The sequence below is a fragment of the Loxodonta africana genome, chromosome 8, assembly GCF_030014295.1.
Source record: "Loxodonta africana isolate mLoxAfr1 chromosome 8, mLoxAfr1.hap2, whole genome shotgun sequence".
Taxonomy (NCBI): Eukaryota; Metazoa; Chordata; class Mammalia; order Proboscidea; family Elephantidae; genus Loxodonta; species Loxodonta africana.
In genome coordinates, this window is record NC_087349.1 from 6,208,387 (window position 1) to 6,230,523 (window position 22,137).

General features: G+C 55.9%; 2 protein-coding genes across 5 annotated transcripts; both read right to left on the bottom strand.

The window, feature by feature from the left end:
• Nucleotides 1–259: 259 nt before the first annotated feature.
• On the bottom strand, nt 260–16,640 carry CASP2 (caspase 2). Of its 4 annotated transcripts, none has more exons than XM_003422806.4 (11): nt 16,519–16,640; nt 13,538–13,688; nt 13,097–13,264; nt 12,891–12,972; nt 12,294–12,388; nt 11,880–12,056; nt 7,074–7,202; nt 6,863–6,953; nt 2,738–2,887; nt 2,514–2,623; nt 260–2,382 (listed from the first exon to the last, which is right to left on the bottom strand). In XM_003422806.4, the coding sequence occupies exons 1-11, from the start codon at nt 16,590–16,592 to the stop codon at nt 2,251–2,253; spliced, it is 1,359 nt and encodes a 452-aa protein (XP_003422854.2). In that variant the 5' UTR covers nt 16,593–16,640; the 3' UTR covers nt 260–2,250. The 4 variants fall into 4 exon arrangements, with proteins under 4 accessions (XP_003422854.2, XP_010600359.2, XP_023397746.2 ...); XM_010602057.3 differs by having other exon boundaries at nt 13,538–13,902; nt 16,519–16,623; XM_023541978.2 differs by lacking the exon at nt 16,519–16,640 and having other exon boundaries at nt 13,407–13,654.
• Nucleotides 16,641–17,567: 927 nt separating this feature from the next.
• Nucleotides 17,568–19,618, bottom strand: TMEM139 (transmembrane protein 139). The gene is made up of 2 exons (XM_003422816.3): nt 18,585–19,618; nt 17,568–18,416 (listed from the first exon to the last, which is right to left on the bottom strand). The coding sequence occupies exons 1-2, from the start codon at nt 18,818–18,820 to the stop codon at nt 18,020–18,022; spliced, it is 633 nt and encodes a 210-aa protein (XP_003422864.1). The 5' UTR covers nt 18,821–19,618; the 3' UTR covers nt 17,568–18,019.
• Nucleotides 19,619–22,137: the final 2,519 nt, after the last annotated feature.

The window sequence follows — 22,137 nt, forward strand, 5'->3', positions numbered from 1 at the left end:
TGGACCAGGAGAGGCATGGATGGCAGTCCGTGCTCCCTACACCAGAGCGCACACTGCCTGCACCCCAGGTTGGGTGCGGTTTGTGCAGGAGCCTGTGGCCATGCTGCTGATGGGACCGCATCTGTACAGAAGAGATGCTGGGGCAGAGGAAGGAGGGCTTTCAGCTGGGGCAGGAAAATGGAGGCAGGGGCCAAGGGAAGGAACACACATGGGCTTCAGAGCGTCGCCGTTGACAGTAAACAGACCAGCACACATTCGGTAATAAACAGCATTTATTTGGCACCTGATGGCAATACGGAGCCCTGGCAGTGGGCAGGCTGCATCACAACCACGTCCATGCCGTGATGGACCAGGGCAGGGCGGTAGCAAGCCCAGCCCACTGGCCCACAGGGCAGGACTGGTGGAGCACCTTAACGACGGCAGGCCTGGCGCTGTACCTGGCACCATGGGAGATGAAAAGGCTGCCTCACACATGACATTTGTCTTCAAGGAGCCAATACCATTGAATCAAACAAAACATGTATAAAAATAGAGTACAAATGCTACATTGTACACATGGACTATTAAGTGTAGCGGGACACTTGTCAACAACCTGGAGCTTACAACCTAGCGGGACAGAAGTCAACAAACCAAGCAAGTGTGGGATCACACACCGTGGTCAGTGCGACAGAGGATCGATCAAGATGCAGCAGCTGGGACTCAGGAGACTGTCAGACATGGACGCGCCCGGCAAGCCTCCCTGAGAAGTTGGTGCTGAAGCTAAGACTCGGAGCACAGGGGTGCCAGCCCAGCACAGCTCAAGGGGTAGGGCTCCGGACCCAGGAGCAGGGCCTGTGAGGGCCCAGGGCAGGAGAGCGCAGAGTGTCGAGGTGGCCCTGGGCTGCAGCTGAGGGGAAGAAGCTGCTCATGCTGCTCGGGAGGAGCAGACCAGCTCTCTTGAGCAGGGCTGCGGGCCAGGGAAAGAGTGAGATTGTATCTAAGGTGTGATAAACACGAAGTAGAAAGGTTCCAAGCAGTAGGCGACATGGTCAGGTTTACATGTAAGAAAACAAACCCACTGTCACCACATGGAAAACAGAGTGGAAGGGGTGAGAATGAAGTAACACAGAAGACTGCAACAGGGGAGTTCATTGGAGCAGAGGCACAGAGGCTTCTGGGTGGAAGAAGTGACAACATGTATGGCAGTAGCCAGGCCCACGGGTGGCACAAACCATTAAAGTGCTCAGCTACTGAAAGGCAGGCAGTTCAAACCCACTCAGCAGTGCCACAGAAAAAAAGGTCTGGCAATCTACTCCCATGAAGATCATGGCCAAGAAAATGCTATGGAGCACAGTTCTACTCCGTCACACATGGGTCACCATGAGTTTGGACTGTGGTTTTATGGCAGTGGCCTCAAGGGAATGGAGAAGTGCTGGGGAGGGGAGGAGAATCAGAGAAGCCTACTACTGGGGCAGAACCAGGCACAGTCTCGTCATGCCCTCGAGCAGCCAGTGACCCGAGAAGTAGAGTTTCCAGGCGGGGCAGGAGGGGCAGGCGACACAGGAGATAACGAGGAGGAAGCTTTCACAGGATCCAGAAGAGGTGCCCTGGCACAGGGGTGGGGAGGTACACTGCAGTGGGTAATGTGGGGAGGAGAGGATGACAGATGAGAGCAGGAGGAAGTGCCCTTCCCTGTCACCTCTGCCGACTCATTCTCTCTCGCTCTCTGTGGGCTCACACAGGAAAGGGGAAGTATCAACCACCGAGGTCAGGGGGCTCCCAGGCAGAGACCAACACACCCAGATGTCAGGCTCCATCTCCCAATGGCAGTTCACAGGCCTGAAGGCGCCACACACAGCGGCAGAGGATCTCGTATTTGGGTTTTCAAAACGAGATGGAAAATGGCCACATTAAACTGGATGTGTTCCCAGGCCTCCCTCTGGAACAAACAGGGTCCGGGATGTGAAAGGAAGAGAAAATGGTGAGCTGACAGGAAGGCGCTGGAGGCAACTGAGTACCGCCATGGAACCCCCGCTCTCCACAGGAAGACTCCATGCCCACCGCTCCACCTCTGTGGCCACACCTCCCGGGGCAGGTCCTGCCAGGGTGGCTCTGTGGGAGTGACATCACACACGGGGAGCTGGCCTGGAACGTCCACTAGAAGGCAGGCGGGGCAGGCCTGGGAGCCCCACATCCCTGAGGGGGACAGGAGCCACGCATCCTGAAAGAAGGCTCCGCCCCACCTCCCAAGGTCCAGGGCCTGCGGAGGGGTCACGTGGGGGGCTGTCCCGGGAACAGGTAGAGGCGGCGGCACAGCGTGCTGCAGTACTCTGACATCTCCTTGCAGCGGTGGAACTCGGTGCCGGGGGCGTAACCTTCCCGTTCCTTGATAAGTGCGTTCACCTGGAGGGGCGGCAGCCGCAGGCCAACATGTGAGTAGGGTGCTTGTGGGCCAGCCAGGGGATGACAGAGTGACCAGGAAGGGCACACTAGGCAGAGGAGGAGCCTTGGGAAGGCCTGCATGGCTTACTCACCTCGACCAGCATGTCGGCCACATGCATGTTGCAGGCCCGCTCGGAGAACACACGGGCCAGCGCCTCGATGTACCAGGACCCCCGCTTGGTGTTACGCATGGCGGCCGTGCCTGCAACCGGGGCATGTCAGCCAGCGTGATGGCTGTGGCTGCCCACACGACCAGCTCCCGCCGCATGGCCCCTCCCACCCTAGCCCTGGCCCGTCCTGCAGCGGGACCCGGTACCTCTGAGGCAGGCGTAGCCGCAGATCATGTCTGAGCGTGTGGGCAGCCGTGTCTTCAGCAGCCCCTCCGTCCCGGCGTCGCTCTCTTCACACCCAGGGGACTGCGCCTGGCTCTTCCCGTCCTGCTGGTCGACCCCACGATCCGTCTCATCTGCAGAAGCAGAGAGCACAAAGAGGTCACTTCCGCCCATCTCTCCCGGGCCTGTCTCAGGCAAGCCCAGGGTCCCTACACACCGAGTGGAAAGCCATTCCAGCTGCCGCCTCCAACCTACGATGGTGGGTTAAGAGTCGTTACGCCCACTCCTCTCCCTCCAACACCCACTTCCCAGGGCTGCCTACCGGCACCTGCTCAAGCACAAGCACACCTGTGCTCATCCATGACTGCAGGACAGCCAGGCTTGATCACACACAGACACACACACACGGCCTGCGCTCACCCACAGCGCATACAACAGGGAGGGTGCTGCGTCAAACGCTCCCTGTCACAAGACGCACAAATCACCTGGCCCCGTGGTTACTTGTTCCATCACCATCACACCTGGGGGTGACCGTTTTTATCACACTACAGTGATAAGTTTTATCACACAGGCAAGAAAAACAAGTCAATAAATCAAATATGTGACTCCTACACGTCCGCTATATAAAGTCACAACCTCAAACCCACATATGCACAAAAAGAAATAACAGTGAGCATGATCGGCTGTCTCCACTGTTTCTGACATTATTTTTCAAACACTTGTCCCATTCTCCCACTGCCGTCGAGTCGATTCTGACTTACAGCAACCCCACAGGACAGAGCAGAACGCCCCATTGGGTTTCCAAGGAATGGGCTGGTAGATTCGAACTGCGGACATTTTGGTTAACAGCTGAGCTCTTAATCACATTCATTTCATAAAGGTGTTGAAAGCACCTGACATTTAAGAGAAACTCATAACAGGAAAACCTTAAAACTCGGACAATTTGACTATTTTTTTCCTACAAAGTCAGAAGAGCCCGACTACTCAGTTTTAGCAGTAGTTTCTGAACATTCCCTAAGAACACGCCCAACCTTGTGACTGAGCCTCACCCACCCGAGACACATTCCTATTTCTGCTGGTGGTTTACTGTTTGTATGTGCACGGGGCACTGGTAGGAACGTGAGCGAGCCAGGACTCACAGCCCGAGGCACCAAAGATGAGTGTCTTCCGCTCTGTGCGGCCCTCAAGAGCATCTAAAATGGGAGGAAGGAAGTGGGGCTCCAACCACAGTGGAGAAAAGGACCATGGTTCACGGATTCAATGAAAATGGATCAAGCAATTGCCTTGGCCAGCTGGCGCTGTTCTCAGCCCTGGAAGCACGGCGGAGCGTGGTCCTGCCCCCCAGAGCCGACCCCAAGGGCTTGGGAGACAGGAGCCGTGCCAACCAGCACCTCAGGAGATGGTGAGCTCTGATCACCTACTGTCATCTCAGAGGAGTGACTTGTGGGGAGAAGTGGGGGAGGCAAAGCCCACGACTCCCAGAAAGAGCACGTTCTCCCTATCAGACCCAGTGTCACCTGTCATCACTCTGCGTGTGGAGATGGAAACCATGGCCACAAAGGTCGCGATTCTAGCCCGCCACTTCGCTGGCAGCACCTCCCAAAGAAATTAGGCCTGGCTACATGCATCCCCCAGGTCAAGGACAGAAACGAGCTTCCTGCCTTCAGGTCTCGCTCTCTCCACTGGCGCGTTCTGCTGGCTCGTTCTTCATAACCCCCCCATCTGTTTCCACCGCAACTACTACTGCACTCTCTCAGACAGATGAATTGCCGTCCATCCCATCACTCTGCCTTAGGAGCCACCAACTGTCAGGCACTTCCGAGCCTGGGCACAAAGAAGTGACAAAAACCAAGCCCCTGCCTTCCCGTCCTCTCCTGAGTACAGTGTCCACCTGGTGAGCTTCCTGGAGAAACATGGCACGTTCTGACAGGCCTGTGGCCAGCTGGCTCTACCTCCATGACCAGCCACATCTTACCACTCACTTACAAAGAGCTCAGTTCTGATCAGATCCAGGGCCATCTGGCTCAGTGACTGGGGAGGGGGCTTGTCACGTGGTGTTGCCTTTCCCTTCAGAGGGTCTATCTGCTACTATAAAACCAGCTGCTGTTCAGTTGACTCCGACTCATGGCGACCCCATATGTCAGAGCAGAACTTGCTCCACAGGGTTTTCGATGGCTGATGTTTTAGAAGTAGATCACAGGGCCTTTCCTCCGAGGCATCTCTGGGTGGACTTGAACTGCCACCCAGTTAGCTGCTAAGCGTGAGCGCATTCACCACTGGCACCACCTAGGAATTCCCGTCTGATATTCTAAATGCACATGAAAGCCAAACCCACTGCCACTGAGTGGGCTCCTACTCACAGCAACCCTACCGCCTCACAGCATTTCCTAGGCTCTATCTTTAAGGGAGCAGACTGCCAGACCTTTCTGCCGCAGAGTGGCTGGTGGGTTCAAACTGCTAACCTTTCAGTTAGCAAGCGAGCGCTTAACCACTGCAATCCCACGGCTCTTCATCTGCTACCCTACATGCGTGCAAATCACATCACCCTGGGGCCAAACTCAGACTTCCACTATATCAGTGCAACCTGGTCTGGACTTCAGCACTTCCAACCACCTCTGCCTCTTCCTCCCCTTAACCTCCCCCATCCAGACAGCTCCTCTCCCTCACAGGCCAATGGCTACTCTCAAGCTGCCTCATGTCTATTTACTTCTCTCTTTTGGCCATGGGTGAGCCTGTGCAGACCAAGGCCTTGTGCCCCTCGACCCTGCGTCCCTGAGCGCCCACTGCAGCCTTGGTCCCATGCAGACCAAGCCTTTGTGCCCCTCGGTCCCATGTCCCTGAACACCCAGTGTGGCCCTCGTCCCACGCAGACCGAGGCCTCATGCCCCTTGGTCCTGCGCCCCTGAGCACCCAGTGTGGCTCTGGTCCTATGCAGACCTAGTCGCATGGTGGGGCCTCAGTATATGGCGTGCTATAGTGACACCTGGAGCACGAAACCAAAACCAAACCCATTGCCATTCAGTCTATTCCAACTCGTAGTGACTCTGTAAGGACAGAGCAGAACTGCCCCAGAGAATTTCTAAGGAGCACCTGGTAGATTTGAACTGCCCACCTTTTGGTTAGCAGTCACAGCTCTTAACCACTACGCCATCAGGGTTTCCTTGGAGCAAGGGGGCTGCCATTTTAGCCATTTATATCTATTGAACATGTAACAGAACATAGTTATTTCAACTTTGGGCCAAGGTGGTCTTTAATCTCATTAACAAGCCCTTTCAGGCAACAGCCTTGTTGTGAGGCACAGCCGGCACAGACTGTGTGTGCATCTACCACACGTCACAGGCTGTGCTCAGCAAGCCCTCGATACGCATTATTGCATTGTACCCTCACAGCTCCCGCAGGCAGTAGGTACGGGCTAGCTACATTTTATATGAAGCTGAGGAACCCAAGGCTGAGGAGCGCCAGGGACCCTGACTTCACTCCAGTAAGCAGGGGGAGGGGGTGCACTGGACTCTGACCCCAAAGCCAGAGCTCGTAATAGCTTTCCTCAGACCAAGAGGCAGGCCTACCACCTGAGTCCAGCCCCCGGCCTGGCTCTCGGTAGCCACCCAGGCAGCATGCATGGAAGGGCTGCATAGCCTGGAAAGCCAGGGCCTAAGGCTGCAGGGGCCTGTGCCTTGCTTGCTGCAGGTGGCCGCAGAACGGGTGAGGCAGAGTGCAGGTAGAGGGGATCAAGAGGGGAGAGCGGAAGAGGGCAGAGAGAGTGAGAAAGGAGAAAAGATAAGGGACAGCAAGAGAGACAGGCAGGCAGAGAGAAAACCCCGTGCTTGACGGTAAGACGAGAAGTGCGCCAGAGGGACAGGCACAGCAGAGTAGGAGCTCCCAGGAAAGACAGCAGAGATGCTGCCGAGACGCTGGGTCAGAGCTGGGGTGCACGGAGAGCTGACCACCCATGCATCGGAGACACTTACAGAGCAAGAGAGGCGGTGGCAGCAGGGAACAGAAGGAGGTGCCCGAGGGGTCCGATAGCACCTGAGAGGAGCAAACAGGATAGTGAGAGCTGGCGGGGGCCACCAGGAGCCACCACCCAGCACAGGCGGGCAGGCACTCACCTCCACGACAGGCCTGGACAAAGAACATCTTGGGCTTATTCTGCAGGTTCGGGCAGGTGGCGTTGTCAAAAAGCCGAAAGACCTCCTGCAGCTGCCGGGAGAAGCAGTGAGAAGAGGGTGAGCGGCCCCTGCGACCTCTTGGCAGGCCCCAATGCTGGGAAGGTGGACAGTAGGGCTTCACACCCCGCCTCCCACCCCAGATGACACACACCTGGAGCAGTTTGCCATCCACCCCATAGATGGCGCCCTCCACCCCGTGGGAGAGCAGCGCCACGACGCAGGAGTCGGTGAGGCGGTGCGCGGGCAGCTGGGCGAAGTTGTGGAGTTTCTCCTGCATCTCCTGCAAGAAAGGCATGTGTGAATGCTGTCACTGTGGCTAGCGCCGCTCCAGGTTTTTCTCTGTGGCTCTGTGGGAGTGCTGTCACTGCAGCCAGCCCCACTCCAGGCTTTTCTGTGTGGCTCTGTGTGAGCGCTGTCACTGCAGCCAGTACCACTCGGAGCTTTTCTCTGTGTGGCTCTGAAACCCTGAACTATCAGAATGTAAAATGTTTTCTGTACATCCCCACGGTAACTGTAAGAAAAGCAACAGGCCCTATGAGAGGCAGGAGAACGCTATGGCTTCTCCAGAAAAGTACACAAACTCTGAGTGTATGGTCACAGAATTCAGACACACTGAAACACAGAAGAGCCCCAGATTCAAGCTGGGAAGGAGCTTGTGACAAGCTCGCTAACTGCTCTGTCCCCTGGTCTTCTGCTCCCTCACTAGAACAACTGCCCTGAGGGCGTGAGGAGCCGGTGTGCGTGGGAACAAGCCAGCAGCATGGTCTTCAGGGATGAGACAAGACACTGCTCTGGGGCGGAGGGTCAGTGGCAAGGGCCCCCAGGGGAGGGCTCTGCATGTGGGGTGCCGAGAGACACGTGGACTGGGGTCAGGCAGGTCTCGGGAGAAACCCTGGCTGCATACATCAGAACAAGGCGTGGAGCCCCTCAAACCTCCAGTTCCCACTTTATAAGCAGATGACTAAGAGTCCATTTTCTCCATTTGCAAAGACTCAAGGAGATACAGCATGGAAAGGTCTCAGCATGGTATCTGGCTCCTGCTGCAAAGGTGTGCCGTTACCATAACGTGCACGCTCAGTGAAAGGCAATAACACTACCACTTTTCCAAAGCAGCAGCTTGCCTTCAGCCAGAGCCTCGTGCTCGTTTTGCACGAAGCTGCCACGCACAAATGCCTCCACCGTGGGCAGGTGGTCTACCCAGTGCCAGGTGGACGGCATCTAAGACCAGAACAATCTGATAGAAGCTCTTAGACCTGTCTCCCTCAACAACCCAGCACGCCTGGCCATCTCTCCCATCCAGCACACGCAGAGAAAACGAGCTCACTGTACGATCAGTCTGGGTGAGATGCAACAGAGATGACAAATATGTGATCCCAGCAGAGGTTAACAGCACCCGCACATCTCATATTTACAACACACGCCCAAATGAAAGCACACATGTTATGCGCTGTGGTGGTCCCCAAAGCAGCAGCAGCGCCTAGGAACGTCTAAGAAAACAGGGCACAGACTCGGGCCCCACCCCAGGCCTGCTGGGGGGAAACTCTGGGGGTGGGCCCGGTAGTGTTTTAACAAGTCCTTCAGGTGATTCTGCAGCAGCTGAAGTTTCAGCGCTGCTCATCAATCTGTTGGAATACTCTGCAGAAAACTGAGACTTAATTATATGAAAGACTTGAAAGTCTGCAGCTTACTTAGAAATGAAGAAACTGGCTTTGAAAAGAAAGTCTATGTTTTCTGGGCAAAGAGAAGCCAACCATATTAACAAAAACCTTACGATAAAAGATATTCAAAATCTACTTGCTTCAAGAAGATACAACCTCAGGAAAACGCATCAACAAGAACGCTCCTGTGGAGGCGGCCGTAACAGACTGTGACTGCTCCAAGGAGGGAACACAAACCTGTCTGCCTGGCACCTACACGCGAGCCTTCTGAAGCTGGGCGACTGCCAGAGCACAGCGCGGCCGAGTGAGCAGCCCTGCAGCTGAATCCATGAGACTACACCTATCAATAACCAGGGATTAGTCACCTGGGAGAACTGTTCCAAAAGTAGCAGTGCCTAGAATAGGCTCAGGAGAGTTCTTTCAGATGAAACGACAGTGCTTCTATAAATAGCAGGGCTCCAAGGCCTGCGTATTTCGGCTGGGGAACACGGGAGACAAGAGTCACCGTGAGCCCTCCAAAATTGCGTGTGCTTTCCTGGGGTGACTCAGAGCTGGTCCCTAAACTCTCAAAGCCGTGCGAGACCCATACACGAGTTAATATCCATGTCACACAGTAACGGGGAATGCATCACTTTAAAATGTATCTAGTATCCTAATACTGTAAAACCTGCGAAAGCTGGAACCTGTGTAAGGCAGAAACCTGTCACAGAAGGAAAACTCAAATATTTTCCACTAATCGAGAACAATAGAAAAGTGGTAAGACTGCACCCCATAGAAGGCGGGAAGCTTGTGAGACCCGGAAAAGGAACAGTCCCGCCAAGTTCTGGCTCTCCCAGGTGTCACTGTACAAGGAAAGTGTAATTCTAGAACTAGTAATCTCATGAGGCAGACGAAACAAGACTTTGATGACGAGAATGACTTAAAAACAGACCTGGGTCCTGAGAAGACTAGTCAAAGGACAAGGATTCTCTAACACTAAATGTACTGTTTCCTTTTTTAAATGGGATACAGCTCTAGAGCCAAACAGGGCTGACAGGAGGGGAAAGGAGGACCGTCACTTCTGCTTCGGCTCCAGTGCTCGCCAATCAATCAAGCCGCGTCCGGGGGCTCTCAGGATTCTGTGCACCTGCTCACGGCTCCAACCCTATCCCCACTGTAGCTCCCTGGTCCACACCTACCCAGTGTGATCAGCCAGCACTCCACAATGGACTCTCTGCCGCCCTCAGGCCTTCTGGCATGGTCTCACTAGACTTCCCCAATCAGCACTACATACATACCCCACCCTCTTTGCTCATGGCGCCCCAATGTCAGCGCCAGGAAGACGAATACTGGGGAAGACACTCAGGCCCCATGCATGCTGGCCCCATTACCTTTGGTGTTTCCTTGCCCCGGGTGACCCTTCACATGGCACACGCACTTCCTGTCCACACACTACGCTGCTGCCCTGGCCACCTCCAGCACTCCTCTTGGTCATTACAGCATCCATCTGTCCGTCCATCCACCCACCCACGTCCCACCAGCCCAGGTGGTCGCTTCTCCCTCTGACTCACACTGTTTTTCATCTTCCTGGCCCTTTAAGAATATGGAGGAGCAGACTTCTTTGTTTGATATCAAGACTCCCTCAGCTAAATAAAGTCTCTTGAACTCAAGGTCCGCATTTTGAGAGTTTCTGGTGGCTAGCACGGCCCCCTATTATCAGATACTCAAAGCTTAACTCTACTGCAACTCGTTACCAGATAACGCAGCCAGGGATCAGCGAAATCATCGCATCTGCATCAGGTTCTGCACAAACCGGATCCGTCAGCCTACCGTGCGACTGAAAACACAGCACATGCTGACTCGGCAGCGCGTCCTTGACCAACAGATGTGGGGGATCCTTTCACAACTGCACACAATTTTGAAGACCCTGACAAATTAATTCCTAATAAAAGGAAGAACTAGACCAAAACCTCCAAGAAAACACACAGCACACATTTTACATCTGACCCTCTAACAGAACCGTCTTTGCAGGAATTATGGGAGATGCACTACCCTTAAAGAGCCCTATGGTGCAACAGTCAAGCACTCAGCTGCTAACCGAAAGGTTGGTGATTCAAACCCACCCAGCGGCTCCGCAGGAGAAAGGCCTGGCAATCAGCTTCCGTACAGATTACAGCCCAGGGAGCTCTATGGGGCAGTTCTACTCTGTCACATGGGGTCACCCTGAGCTGGAATCAACTCGACGGCACCCAACAGCAGCAGCAGCCCTAGCCTTGCTCCCTTCTTGCCTTAGCAGGAAAGTGTCCAGCCTACCTGAGTCCATGATGACTGAAGAAGCTGATCCAGGCACGGCTCTGAAGCCGGGTGGGTCTGCTACTTTGTACAGGCTCCTATCTATTGGGAGGCTGGTGAAAATGCCCGGGAGGGCACACAGGGCCCTCCGTAGGAAGCCAGCCTCACCTGAAGGACAGCACAGCCACACCATTCTCACAGCAGCGGGCCAGCTGAGAACCACAGAACCAGATGGGCAGAACACAAAACAAAGCTCCCCTACCCCAACAGGGCAAGGCAATACTCTAGCGCTGTAATCTACCATGACAATCCCAAAGGCAAGTTCAGTAAAGTACAACTCCTCTGGAAACAAGATAAAGAGACAAATATCCACGGACTATTACCGAGTTACAAATGGAAGCACCTAAAGGTAACAAGGTCAGCAGTTGAAGTTAATGAGGAATAACCTGGAGCAAAAACGCTTGGCCTGCAGTAATGTCCTCCAGTAGTCCAGCCTGAGACGGGACTGCCACCCAACTGATACGATTTTGGAATTTCCCACATTCTCCCTCACTGGAAGGCCACGGAATGGCATTTACAAGGATAATTCCAACAAACTCTCACTTACTAGAACTGTATCTGCCAAAGCAGTCTTCTGTACAATAACCTGACTCCTAAAGATAGTATCCACTGAGAAGTAAACTCCGTGTCGTCCTGGCCTATAAGGCCCTGCTCTGAGGTGTTCAGGTGCATCTTGGCATCTCATCGCCTACTGAGTGACCGGGAATCAGGTGCCATGCTCACACGTAGTCGTGAGAGCGCAGCCCTGGCTGCAGTTGCTGGGAAGGCCAGCCGCCCTGAGAAGCAGTGCTGAGGCAGCCGGCTGGCCTTGGCTCTTTTTTTAATAGATTGCCAGAAGGCAGGACAGTGAGGAAGCAGTGAGGCGAGGACTGCTGCCGGACACATCCCAGCAGGCTCAGGCACAGTGGATGGTTCCGGCCCGAGCTGCCCAGCTCTCTGCGCACACACGTTCTCCCTGCCCCAGGTACCTGTGCAGTCTGATCATGAAGAACGTGGATGTTGTAGCCTAGCAGCTTGAAGAGGGTAACCAGAGTGCTGCGATCCACATCGCCTCCAGAGCGAAACTCCAGGTCTTTCTCTCCAGTGAAGCGCACATTGCTCAGCACCAGTGCCAGCCCGCGAGTCCGTGCCTGCATCCTGTAGGCCTGGGAGAAGGGAGGGAGGCTGGTGAAACCGTGAGCTTCCTGAGGACAGAAACCAAGCTCCCCACTATGTCAGAAACTTCAAGAAAACACAGATGTTGTATTCTCCTTCTTAACCCCACCAGGGAGATGCAGAGAGACATGCCCAGAAGACACGGAATCTGTAACGATTCCTGGCTCACAAGCAGAAGAAACCGCAGAGGCGACGCACGCCCCGGCCTGCCGTTCTGCAGGACTCACCATCTGGCAGTGTGTCTGGTAGAACTCGGGGGTACACGGCTTCACCTGCAGACAGGGTGGGCCGTCTCCGCTGTCCAGGGAGTGCTCCACGGTGTCTGTACAAGACAGAGCCAGCGCACCAGGTCATTCCAGGCGCCAGCCCAGCTCTGCATCACGAACGCAGGCCCTGGGAGCTGGGGTTCTGACCAGTACTGCCCCTACCCCCTCCCACCTGTAAGCCCCATGAGGGCACAGGCCTGTCTGCCTTCACTCACCACTGGATCCTCTGTACTTGGCCTGCACATAGTAGGTGCATTGTCAATGCATGGAATGATGGAACAGGGTATCTGATAAAAGCCTAGTTCTAATCACAAGGCTACTCAATCAGCAAGCTGGTGGCCAAAACAGCCTTTTTCTCATTCTGAACTAACATTGCTGTACGAAGGTGACAGGCCAACCAGGCTCTGAGACCCAGTCTCCATAGGAACATCACCTGGGGTGACAGAACAGCAGTGGGCCCAGCCCCCACCCCATCTCCGCCGTCCCCACGAGGGGATGTGAGGGGAGCGGAGCCGACCCAGGCATGGGAAGAAGTCCACCTGTGGGGCCAATCCTCACCTGCAGACAGGCGTGGCTGCTTGAGTGGGGGGCAGGACTCACACACCGGGAACGGGAGACCCAGGTCGTAGTCACAGCTCAGCTGTAAGAGACCAGCACCCACCAGGCCTCAGGGAGATGGGCCAGTGCAAGTAAAACAATCTCATCTCCCTGGCCCTGCCTCAACAGCCCCTTTCCCTCCTCAACACACGGCTCAGGCTCCGTACCGGTGTGGGGACGTGCTGGAGACCTGAGAGGGTTATGAGCAGCAGCTCCTCCAGGTGGGCCTGCTTGGTCTCCCTCAGGGCAGCACAGAAGGCCTCAAAGGCCCGGGGGCCCCGCTTGGGCAACAGGTTGAGGAGTTCCACATTCTGGTTGAAACTGCCCACTCTGGCCTAAGACAGGAAGAGAGTGTGAAGGTGTCGTTACTGATCTAGCTGGGGCTCCGTCTCTCTCCCCATGAGCCTCCCAGTGAGCCCCATCCATCTCAAGAGTTCTCTGCAGGAACGTAGGCGACGCCCCCCATCACCCTCAAACCTGTATCGTTTCTTCACGCCGCCCCACGGGGGAAGGCCACCTCCACTTCCTCACACGGTACTGCATCCTCTCACCCTTCATCATGCTCTTCCCAGCCCTGCAGCCAAGGTTTCCTCTCGGCCTCGGGATACCTGGATGAGCTCCCGCATTTCCAAGGTGATGATGTCCTTCTCCAGGAGGTGCTCCAACAGCTCGCTCAGCAACAGCTGTTTCGCCAGCACCACGCGGTTCCTTTTCAGAGCTTCCTGGTGGTCGGGGTGCATGCCACACACACCCAGCATCCTGCCAGGGAAGGCAGAAGAAACGCCTCAGCTCCGGCACGAGGTGTGGCAGGATCAGGAAGACGTGCGGGCCGAACAAACAGGGCGCAGGATAACTAGGACTCGCGTATTCGACCACTCCGGAAAAGCTGTGCTAAGCAGAAAAGATTGTACAGAACCGCTGTACAATTCTTTACGAGCATGTTCAGCTGAGACCGTCTCTTGAGATGAATGGTCTGACGGGGGAAGGGAAATACCTTTGTAAACATAACACACACGTGCACACATGCAAATACTGATGAGAAGGAATACTCCCATCTGACTGAACAATTTTAATTAAGAGAATCATTCCAGAAAACACATTATTTACCCAGGCTGCTAGAGGTGACAGGAAGTTTAAAAATGACAATACAGAGGAGAAAATGCAAACCAATGGTCAGTTTTAATAGAAAATGAGACAGGCACACTCGCTCTCTCTCCAGCTTATTTATGCCAATTAAAACTCTTCCCATGTTTTTAAAAAAAAATGTACATTTTTGTGACAAAAATGATGCCATGGAAATTATCAGAGCCCTGAGGAGCTAGATTAGTAGTGTGACAGGAAGTCACAGCAGGTAAATCCCAACGAGTGCAGTCAACATAACTTAAAACCGCCTAAAGGGTAAAAGTACATTAAAGCTGGATTACAGGCAGTCCCGGGGTTAAGCTGCACACAACCTGAACCAGCCTGTTATACTAAAAATCCGGGGTACTCACAATGGCTCATAACAACAAACAGGTGCTACTTTACAATGCACATCAAAACGCTGTTACTGCATCATTAAGTAAAAGATGTTTTAGTGTATCTGAAATTCTTTCATTTTCTTATATGTAGAAACGTATACCGTACGCTATATACTAAAATAACCATTTGGTGAGTTCCTAACAGTACCTAACTGCTCCGATTTACATAAAAATTCGACTTAAGACAGGTCTAGGAATGGAAGGCACTGGTGATCCGGGGGCTGCCCACATCTGGTCACCAAGGGTACCTGAACTTCAAGGATTACTTAGTTTTGTTACTGGTTTGGTTATGAACTAAATAAAAGAATCCCGTTCCCAGTATGTATCGCCCCTGTGCCTGGTTCACTAAATCCTGAGCTTGCCAGCCTGCCTGTCAGTTTCTGAGCACAAGAAAACAGTGAGGGCCTGATGGCAGTGAGAAGGGGACATGGTAAAAGCTTCAATTAATAACTTTAAAGGTGGTTTAAAAATGCATCCTCGTTTCAAGGATGTTTAAACGTCAAGAAAAAAAAAAAAAGAGTGCATCTTAGAATCAATAAAACACCCCGCATGTACAGATTTACTTGGCCTAACTGTGGATGAAGGGCTTTATAGTTAAGAAGCTAGAAAAGCAGGGTCTTGAGAAACCCAAGGAGATATGAGGTGGGATCCTAAGGCAGAAGTGGTAGGTAAAACAATTCTCAGGGCTTAAAGACGCCAGTGGATTTTGGGTGTGGGACAGTAGTGTTTCAAACTCCATTTTAACTTGTTTCTGTTCTATTGTAACACTCCTATTGCTGCAAACCTCCCGTAAAAACCTGCTACGACAACCAAAACTCCATTTAAGAATCATCTTGGAACACACAAAGCAGATCTATAAACTCAGCTAAAAAGAAGTGTTATTAACTAGGCTAACCCTAAGATAACATCCCAGCTGGGTGCAGAGGATGTCAGCTGCAGTCCACCACCCATGGTGGTTCAGGTTTACTCGGGTTTCCTCCCCTACCTCACCAGCAGCATTCTGTCTTTGAAACTTTCTTCTCCCTTGATTTCCATGCTGCCCTCCTCTCCAGGACCCCTCTCTGCCCCGGACCTCCTGCCGGCCCTTAAATGTTGATCCTCCACAGGACTCCATCCTCCATTCTCTTCTCTACCCTGCAGACTGTCTCCCTGGACAATCTCATCCAAGCTCACAACTCACTCACCCCCAGCTCGGAACCTTCTCCCTCTTCACACTTGCATTTGCAATCAAGAGCTCATCAGGTTTTTGTTTGTTTAATTTTATTGTGCTTTAGGTGAAAGTTTACAGCACAAACTGAGCTCCTGGTCTGAAGCATCGCCCACTGTCCACAAACCTGCTCCTTCCTACATTCCACAGTGTGGAGAGTCTCAAAGATGGACTTTCCAAGAATTTCGGGATGCATCTGGAAGGAGGGAGGGGTGCGGAAAGGACACAAAGAGGGCTCTTAAGCCTTGATCCTGTGTACTTTTGCAGGCTCCTGTTCCAAAATCCTGAATTAATCTGGGTTTGGACCGGGGGCCTGGAAATGTTACCCTGGATGACGTCGGCCACGAAATGGGCTGACGGGGGCAGGGCAGAGGCACTGGGGCCCCAGGAACCTCCTTCTCAAAGTACTCAAATCCCAAAGCGGTGTAGAGGTCTTTGAAAACAAGGTCGTTTTAAAACCCAATGCACTTAGGGCAAGGACCGCGGTTGGGCTCTCACCGGGTTTAGGCGCAAAGCAGTTCCTCACCGGGGAACCGGGGAAGGCCCACAAGTGGCTGCAGAGAGCTGCCCTCGGTCAGAGCCCCCGACCTGGCGGAGGGAGCCAGGCAGTCTGTGCCCGCGGGGACGACCCGAGAGGACCCCGGGGGGACGACCCGAGAGGACCCCGCGGCCGGGACCCGAGGGGACCCCGGGGGGACAACCCGAGAGGACCCCGCGAGGACGACCCGAGGGGACCCCGCGGCCTTCGGTGCCTCCCGCCGCGGGCAGGAAGCGCGGCCGATGCCGGGATCCACGGGGAGGGCGCGCCAGGGCTGCACGCCTGGGCCCCTTCCCCACTCAGCGGCGCCCCTTCCCCACTCACCTGCGCCCTCTGTCAGCGGCCATCAACCCCCTCGGCGGGAAAGCGGGCCGGGACGCCGCGCTCGGCGCCGCCATTTCCCGCCTTTCCCGGGCTGTGCGCGCACCGCCCACCGCCGAACGAGCCGGACGCCAGCGCGCCCGACGCCCCGCCCCGCGCCGACGCACGCAGCGCGCGCCCCGCCTCCCAGGCCGCCCCAGGCGCCGCCGAGCCCGCTCCACCTCCCGGCTCCGCCCCTACGTGGGCTGGCTCCGTCCTTCTGTGGACCGGTTCTGCCCCTTCCGCGGGTAAGCCCCGCCCACACGGGAGCCAGCCCCGCCCATAGGGGGCCAGCCCCGCCCCTGTGAGCAGGTCCCGCCCCCACTGGGCCTACCCTACCTCCTACGCGGATCAGCCCCACCCCCACGGGAGCCGGCTCAGCCCCTACGCTAGCGACTTGGCCCGCCCCCACGTAGTTCGGCTCCGCCCCTACGTAGGCCTGCCCTGCCCCCTACTCGGATCAGCCCCACCCCCACGGGAGCCGGCTCCGCCCCTACGCTAGCGACTTGGCCCGCCCCCACGTAGTTCGGCTCCGCCCCTACGTAGGCCTGCCCTGCCCCCTACTCGGATCAGCCCCACCCCCACGGGAGCCGGCTCAGCCCCTACGCTAGCGACTTGGCCCGCCCCCACGTAGTTCGGCTCCGCCCCCACGTGGGCTGCCCTGACCCCTACCGGGCCGGCCCCGCCCCCAGGTGGTCAGGCTCCGCCCACGGGTGCCCGCCGCGCGCCGGCCAACGGTAGGCGGAGCGTGCCAGGCGCGGAGCTACCGGCCGGGCGTGGCTGGTGCGGGTCGTCGGGTGGCCGCCGTCGGCTGCCGTGCGAGGTGCGCTCACCCCGAGCGCGATAACCGCGGGGCCGAGGCGCGCGGACTCTTCCCTTTATTGAGTAGAGCGGAGGGGCAGGGCGGCGCTCGCGGGCCTAGCAGGGGTCCCGGCCGCCGCCCACCCCTCGGAGCCAGGCCCGCCCGGCCGCCCGCGGCGCCGCGAGCATCGTCCGGGCCATCCGAGCTGCCTGCACGCGCACGGCCCCGCGCAGCCTGCGTGCAGTCCTCGGCCCCGAGACCCGGCGCCAGGTGCGCCACGGCGGCCCGAAGTGGAAACCAGCGAGCGAGTCCTGGCGCAGTTTACTAGCAGGGCGCCTTGGGCGAGTTACCGGCGCCTCTGACCCCAGGAGCCCCCTGGCAGCTCAGGAGGCTGGAGGACCAGGTGACCCAGCAGCGGTTCCTGTCTTTCCAGCGTCTCTGGGTCCTTCCCCACCTCACCCTCACTCTAACTCTGGAGCTGCTTGATCGGGGTACGGTCTCTGGAAGACTCGGACGAAGGACGCCACCCACAGCTCCGCGGGAGCGCACGCAGCCTGCCCTTCGTGGTGGCCAGGGGCACAGTGCTGACAGGAGGCGCTGGGAATGTTGGTCAAAGGGCGGAGTGGGTCCGGAGCGGGGAACGGCACATCCTGCCAGAGCGGTTTAGGGAGGTGTCCAGTCGTCCTTGTAGAAAACACTGTCATCGTCCGGGTTGCCAAGGCTGACCTCGTAAGCAGGAGGTGGGGTAATAGGCTCCAGTTTGGGGGCCATCCGCAAACTCTGCAGGTCAGGCTCAGTGGACACGGCCCGCGGTCCCCGAAGCCGGACCCTTCCTGGAACCCTTCTGGGCTTTCCTCCCTGGGTCACGGACCCCTCTGAGCCCCCTCGCCTCTGCAGTCTAGCTCTATTGGGCTCCTCTGGATGACTCAGCTCGCCCTCCTCGTGTCCCACAGGGATCACGCTGCTGTAGGGCGGCGGGTCGTCAGGCTGCTGGGGATAGCGCTGTGGTTCCATCGCTACGGCCACCTGGTAGGTTGGCACCTCAAAGGCTTCATTGTCCCTGATGGAGGAGAAATAAGGTCACTGGTGGCTTTCTGAAAGGAGCCCTTTCCCCCTTCCTGTCTGTGTCCACTGCCCTGACATTTTGGTTAGCCTGTTCTAGGGCAGAAGAGAGCAGAGCCTGCCTGAGGGACCCAGGTGTCCTCTCTCCAGGCTGCCCTTCACTCACCGCGCACTGTCTGAGGCCCCCGGGCTCTCAGCCTGCCCTTGCTGGAATCCCCACTCCAGCAAGCAGGCAAGGAGGCAGACAAACAAGGAGGAGCCCCCCAACGTGAAAAAGAAGTAAGCCAGGGGGACGATGTTCGGCTGTTTGCTGCCCAGCAGCAGTAGCCCCAGGAGGATGGAGGTGCAGCCCAGGAAGAAGAGCGGCTTCTTCAGGCGCCCCCATTGCTGGCTGGGCACCATGGCCCCCGGCTCCTGCAAAAGACACACAGCTGTCTGCAGACCCTGAGTTGTCCAGGCCTGGCCCTTGCTCTGAGTTTCAGAGTCTCCATTCTCCAGTCAATTGATGGCCAGAGTAAATGCTCGCTGGGGTTCCGCCCAGCTTGGTGGTCGCCTCAAGAACCACACTGTTGTCCCATGGTCTTGGGTCTGATAGCACAGCCAGAAAGGTGCCCCAGGAGTTCTGGCTCCCAGCACCCACAGTTTCCAGCACCCTGGCCCTGCCCACTGCCTGTTTCCTCTTCCCTGTGGTGGGCCTTCCGGCTGCAGCCCTCATGTCACCCGGGCCCAGTCCGGGCGCCCCAGGCCTCAGTGCACACCGGCATGTCTGGAATCCAGATGATGGGGTTGTTTTCCTGACTGCTGGGCCTGGACCTCATCCACTTCCCCAGACACAGGTCCTCAGACTGAGCCCATGGGAAGAGCTCCACTCACCTGCCTGAGCCCATGTCTTCCCATTCCTCTGCTGTCAGCCCCTGCTCCAGGGGATGGGAAAAGTGTACGTGGACACTGCAGAGTCACAAGGCCCTAGCTACATGAGCCAGGATCTTCAGACAAAACCTTGGGGCAGTGGACAGAGGCCCAGATAATGCCTGCCTTCCTCAGCGCCCCACGTCTGCCAGGGCACCCACCCTCTGCCAGCCCATGTCAGCAAAACCAGATTTCAGCCTTCCTGCCAGGGCTTCTAAGGAGCCCTGGGGGCGCGGTGGTTAAAGAGCTCGGCTACTAACCGAAAAGTCAGTGGTTCGAACCCATCAGCCACTCTGCAGGAGAAAGATGTGGAAGTCTGCGTCCCTTAAGATTACAGCCTTGGAAACTCTATGGGACAGTCCTGCTCTGTCTTTCAGGGTCACTATGAGTCAGAATCGACTCAACTGCAGTGGGTTGGTCAGGGCTACTGCAGTGGCATGAGGGTGTGGGGAGGTGGCTTTCCCTCCTCCGAACGCAGCAGAACACCTAGGCACCCTGGACCCACCTAGGCACCCTGGACCCAAACGATCTGGCAGAGTCCCCTGCACTCTGGGTGGCAAGGCACCACAGCCGCTCCGGACCACCCCGTCCTGCCCAGTGATCACCCGGCCCGGCCCGGCCCGAGAGCCTCCCTCACCTGTCGCCACCAGACTCCAAAAAACGCCAGAGCTGAGGAGGGCGGGGTGCATCCATGTCCCGCCCACTGCTTTCCCCCAATCCCCTCCCTCCTCCCGACCTTCCTCCTTCCTCTCTGTCCTGCTGACCTCCTCAGCCTCACCTTAATTTTTCAGGGTTTTGCAGACTCCACCCACCCTCCCCCCTGCTGTGTCTTAATGAACACCCTATCTTCTCCCCCACTCCTGTGATCTTTGTACCTGGGACCAGAACTAGAAGGAACGTTTCCCTCCCAATGCTCATGGTGTTTAATTACAGCCCTGGGCAGGTTGCCTCGTATTCCAGTGCTATATCCTCTGCCCCACAGAGAGTCTCAGTGCTTTGCACACGGGAGCAGTCGTGTGTGGCGGGGACAGTGTGTCTGCTTCACTGCCACTGTCTCTCAGGCAGGCTGTCTAGGTGCTTCCCGGGAACTGCCCACTGTCTGCAGATCTGTACAGGTGTGTATGTACACCTGGTTGTAAGAACGGTGTACTGGCGTCAGAGATCCCCTGACTTCACCCAAGGAGAATTGTCAACATCAGCGCAAGGCTGATGGCTATGATGTGGAGGTCAAACATACCTCCACCCTCCAACCTCCTTACCAATTCTGACACCAGCTGTCCCTCCTATGGCAAGGTTCGATAATTCTTTTCAATGGCCACACAGAACTCCGGCAACACTTAAAGTTACGTGGCTTTTTAGGGAAGTAACAGACTACAGGAAACCCTGGTGGCGTAGTGGCTAAGTGCTACTACGGCTGCTAACCAAAGGGTCAGCAGTTCAAATCCACCAGGCGCTCCTTGGACACTCTATGCAGCAGTTCTACTCTGTCCTATAGGATCGCTATGAGTCGAAATCAACTTGAGGCAATAGGTTTGGTTTTGTTTTTAACAGAGTACCAATCAGTTTGGGACCAGGAAGCATGTAGGCAAGGCAGTCTCCCTTCAGTGCAAGACAGCTGTCTCAGCTCCTCTTGGCCATGTAGGCCCCCTCTTGGCCACCTGAAGACAGGCCCTCCCTTTCGGTCCCCTGTAGACGGGCTCCACCTCTCTGTCCCCTAAAGATGAGCTCTCCCTCTCGGCCCCTTTTAGGACAGGCTCCCCCCGTCTCAGCCCTTGGCTCTTGGTCGCCAATAAGTGACTGAAAGCACCCTACTCTACCAGCGAGCCTTCTGCCCGTAGGCATTCATCTCTCTCCCTCTCTTTCCGTAGGTCGGCAAACCCACTGTAGCTGCCTCACTACGTAGGCCCAGAAACCCACTGTACTGTCTCATTCCTGTTTCCTACTGCTGCCATGGTTACTCTGCTGCACTTGCCACCGTGTCTCGGGCCTTCGTGTTGTCTCTGGTGTTACAGCTCTCTCTCTGTCTCCTGGGTCTAGGGGGTCCTTAGCACAAAGATCCCAGGTCCAAAGGACACGCTCCACTCCTGGCTTTTTTTTCTTGGTGGTAGTGTGGTCTCCTCTTGCTTCTGGGATTGGCTTCCTTTAAGCCTAGAGCAATGGCAAAACTGACCAAGTCCCTTGTCAGGGTTCCATACACCTTATTAGCATTAGCAGCAAGCTGTCCAATCCCCTTGGTGGACCACAGGCACCATATTTGCATAGTCCCACCCAATCATCATGTGGGAGTCACAAAGACTACAGCTAGAAGGGCCATTTAAGTAATTCACAGCCCACGTAGCTGTTACTTCTTCAGAATCCAGCTCCATGGTTACACTGTTGTAGAGGGGATTTCCTTAGTGTATCTACAGGGTACCTTCCTACCTGTTCTAGTCTGCTGCTTGTGGTGGAATTTTCTTCTTCTCCAGACACCTTGGGATCCCTGATAGGAATACAGCTTCTGACACACGTTGGTGCTCAGTGACCAGGGTGAATACTTTCATTAGATGCTGCCCTTTGCTGGGCCTCACCACCCTCTGTGAAGAGCTGGCAGGTTCTTAATTGTGGGCCAGGCTTTGTGAGGTAGGGGCTGGGAGGTGGGCAGTGGGTGCAGACATTTTGTCCTTGGCCCAGAGGAGGTTGGGCTACACTGGGCTCTGGGACCTGAGAGTGTAACCAGTGGGCAAGTCAAGGGGAGTTGTAGATGGAGGTTCAGAGACCTAATCCAGGTTCTCCGAGGAGGCACCGTAAGGACTGAGGGTGCATGTGTGTGT

Excerpts from the sequence above, each read along its gene's own strand:
- TMEM139 (XM_003422816.3), bottom strand. The coding sequence starts at position 18,820 with ATGGTGCCCAGCCAGCAATGGGGGCGCCTGAAGAAGCCGCTCTTCTTC. Across the intron at positions 18,417-18,584 it reads GGGGCCTCAGACAGTGCGCG|GGACAATGAAGCCTTTGAGG; the intron begins GTGAGTGAAGGG and ends CTCCTCCATCAG.
- CASP2 (XM_003422806.4), bottom strand. The coding sequence starts at position 16,592 with ATGGCGGCGCCGAGCGCGGCGTCCCGGCCCGCTTTCCCGCCGAGGGGG. Across the intron at positions 13,265-13,537 it reads AAATGCGGGAGCTCATCCAG|GCCAGAGTGGGCAGTTTCAA; the intron begins GTATCCCGAGGC and ends TTCCTGTCTTAG. Across the intron at positions 2,624-2,737 it reads CGGCTACGCCTGCCTCAGAG|GCACGGCCGCCATGCGTAAC; the intron begins GTACCGGGTCCC and ends CCCCGGTTGCAG.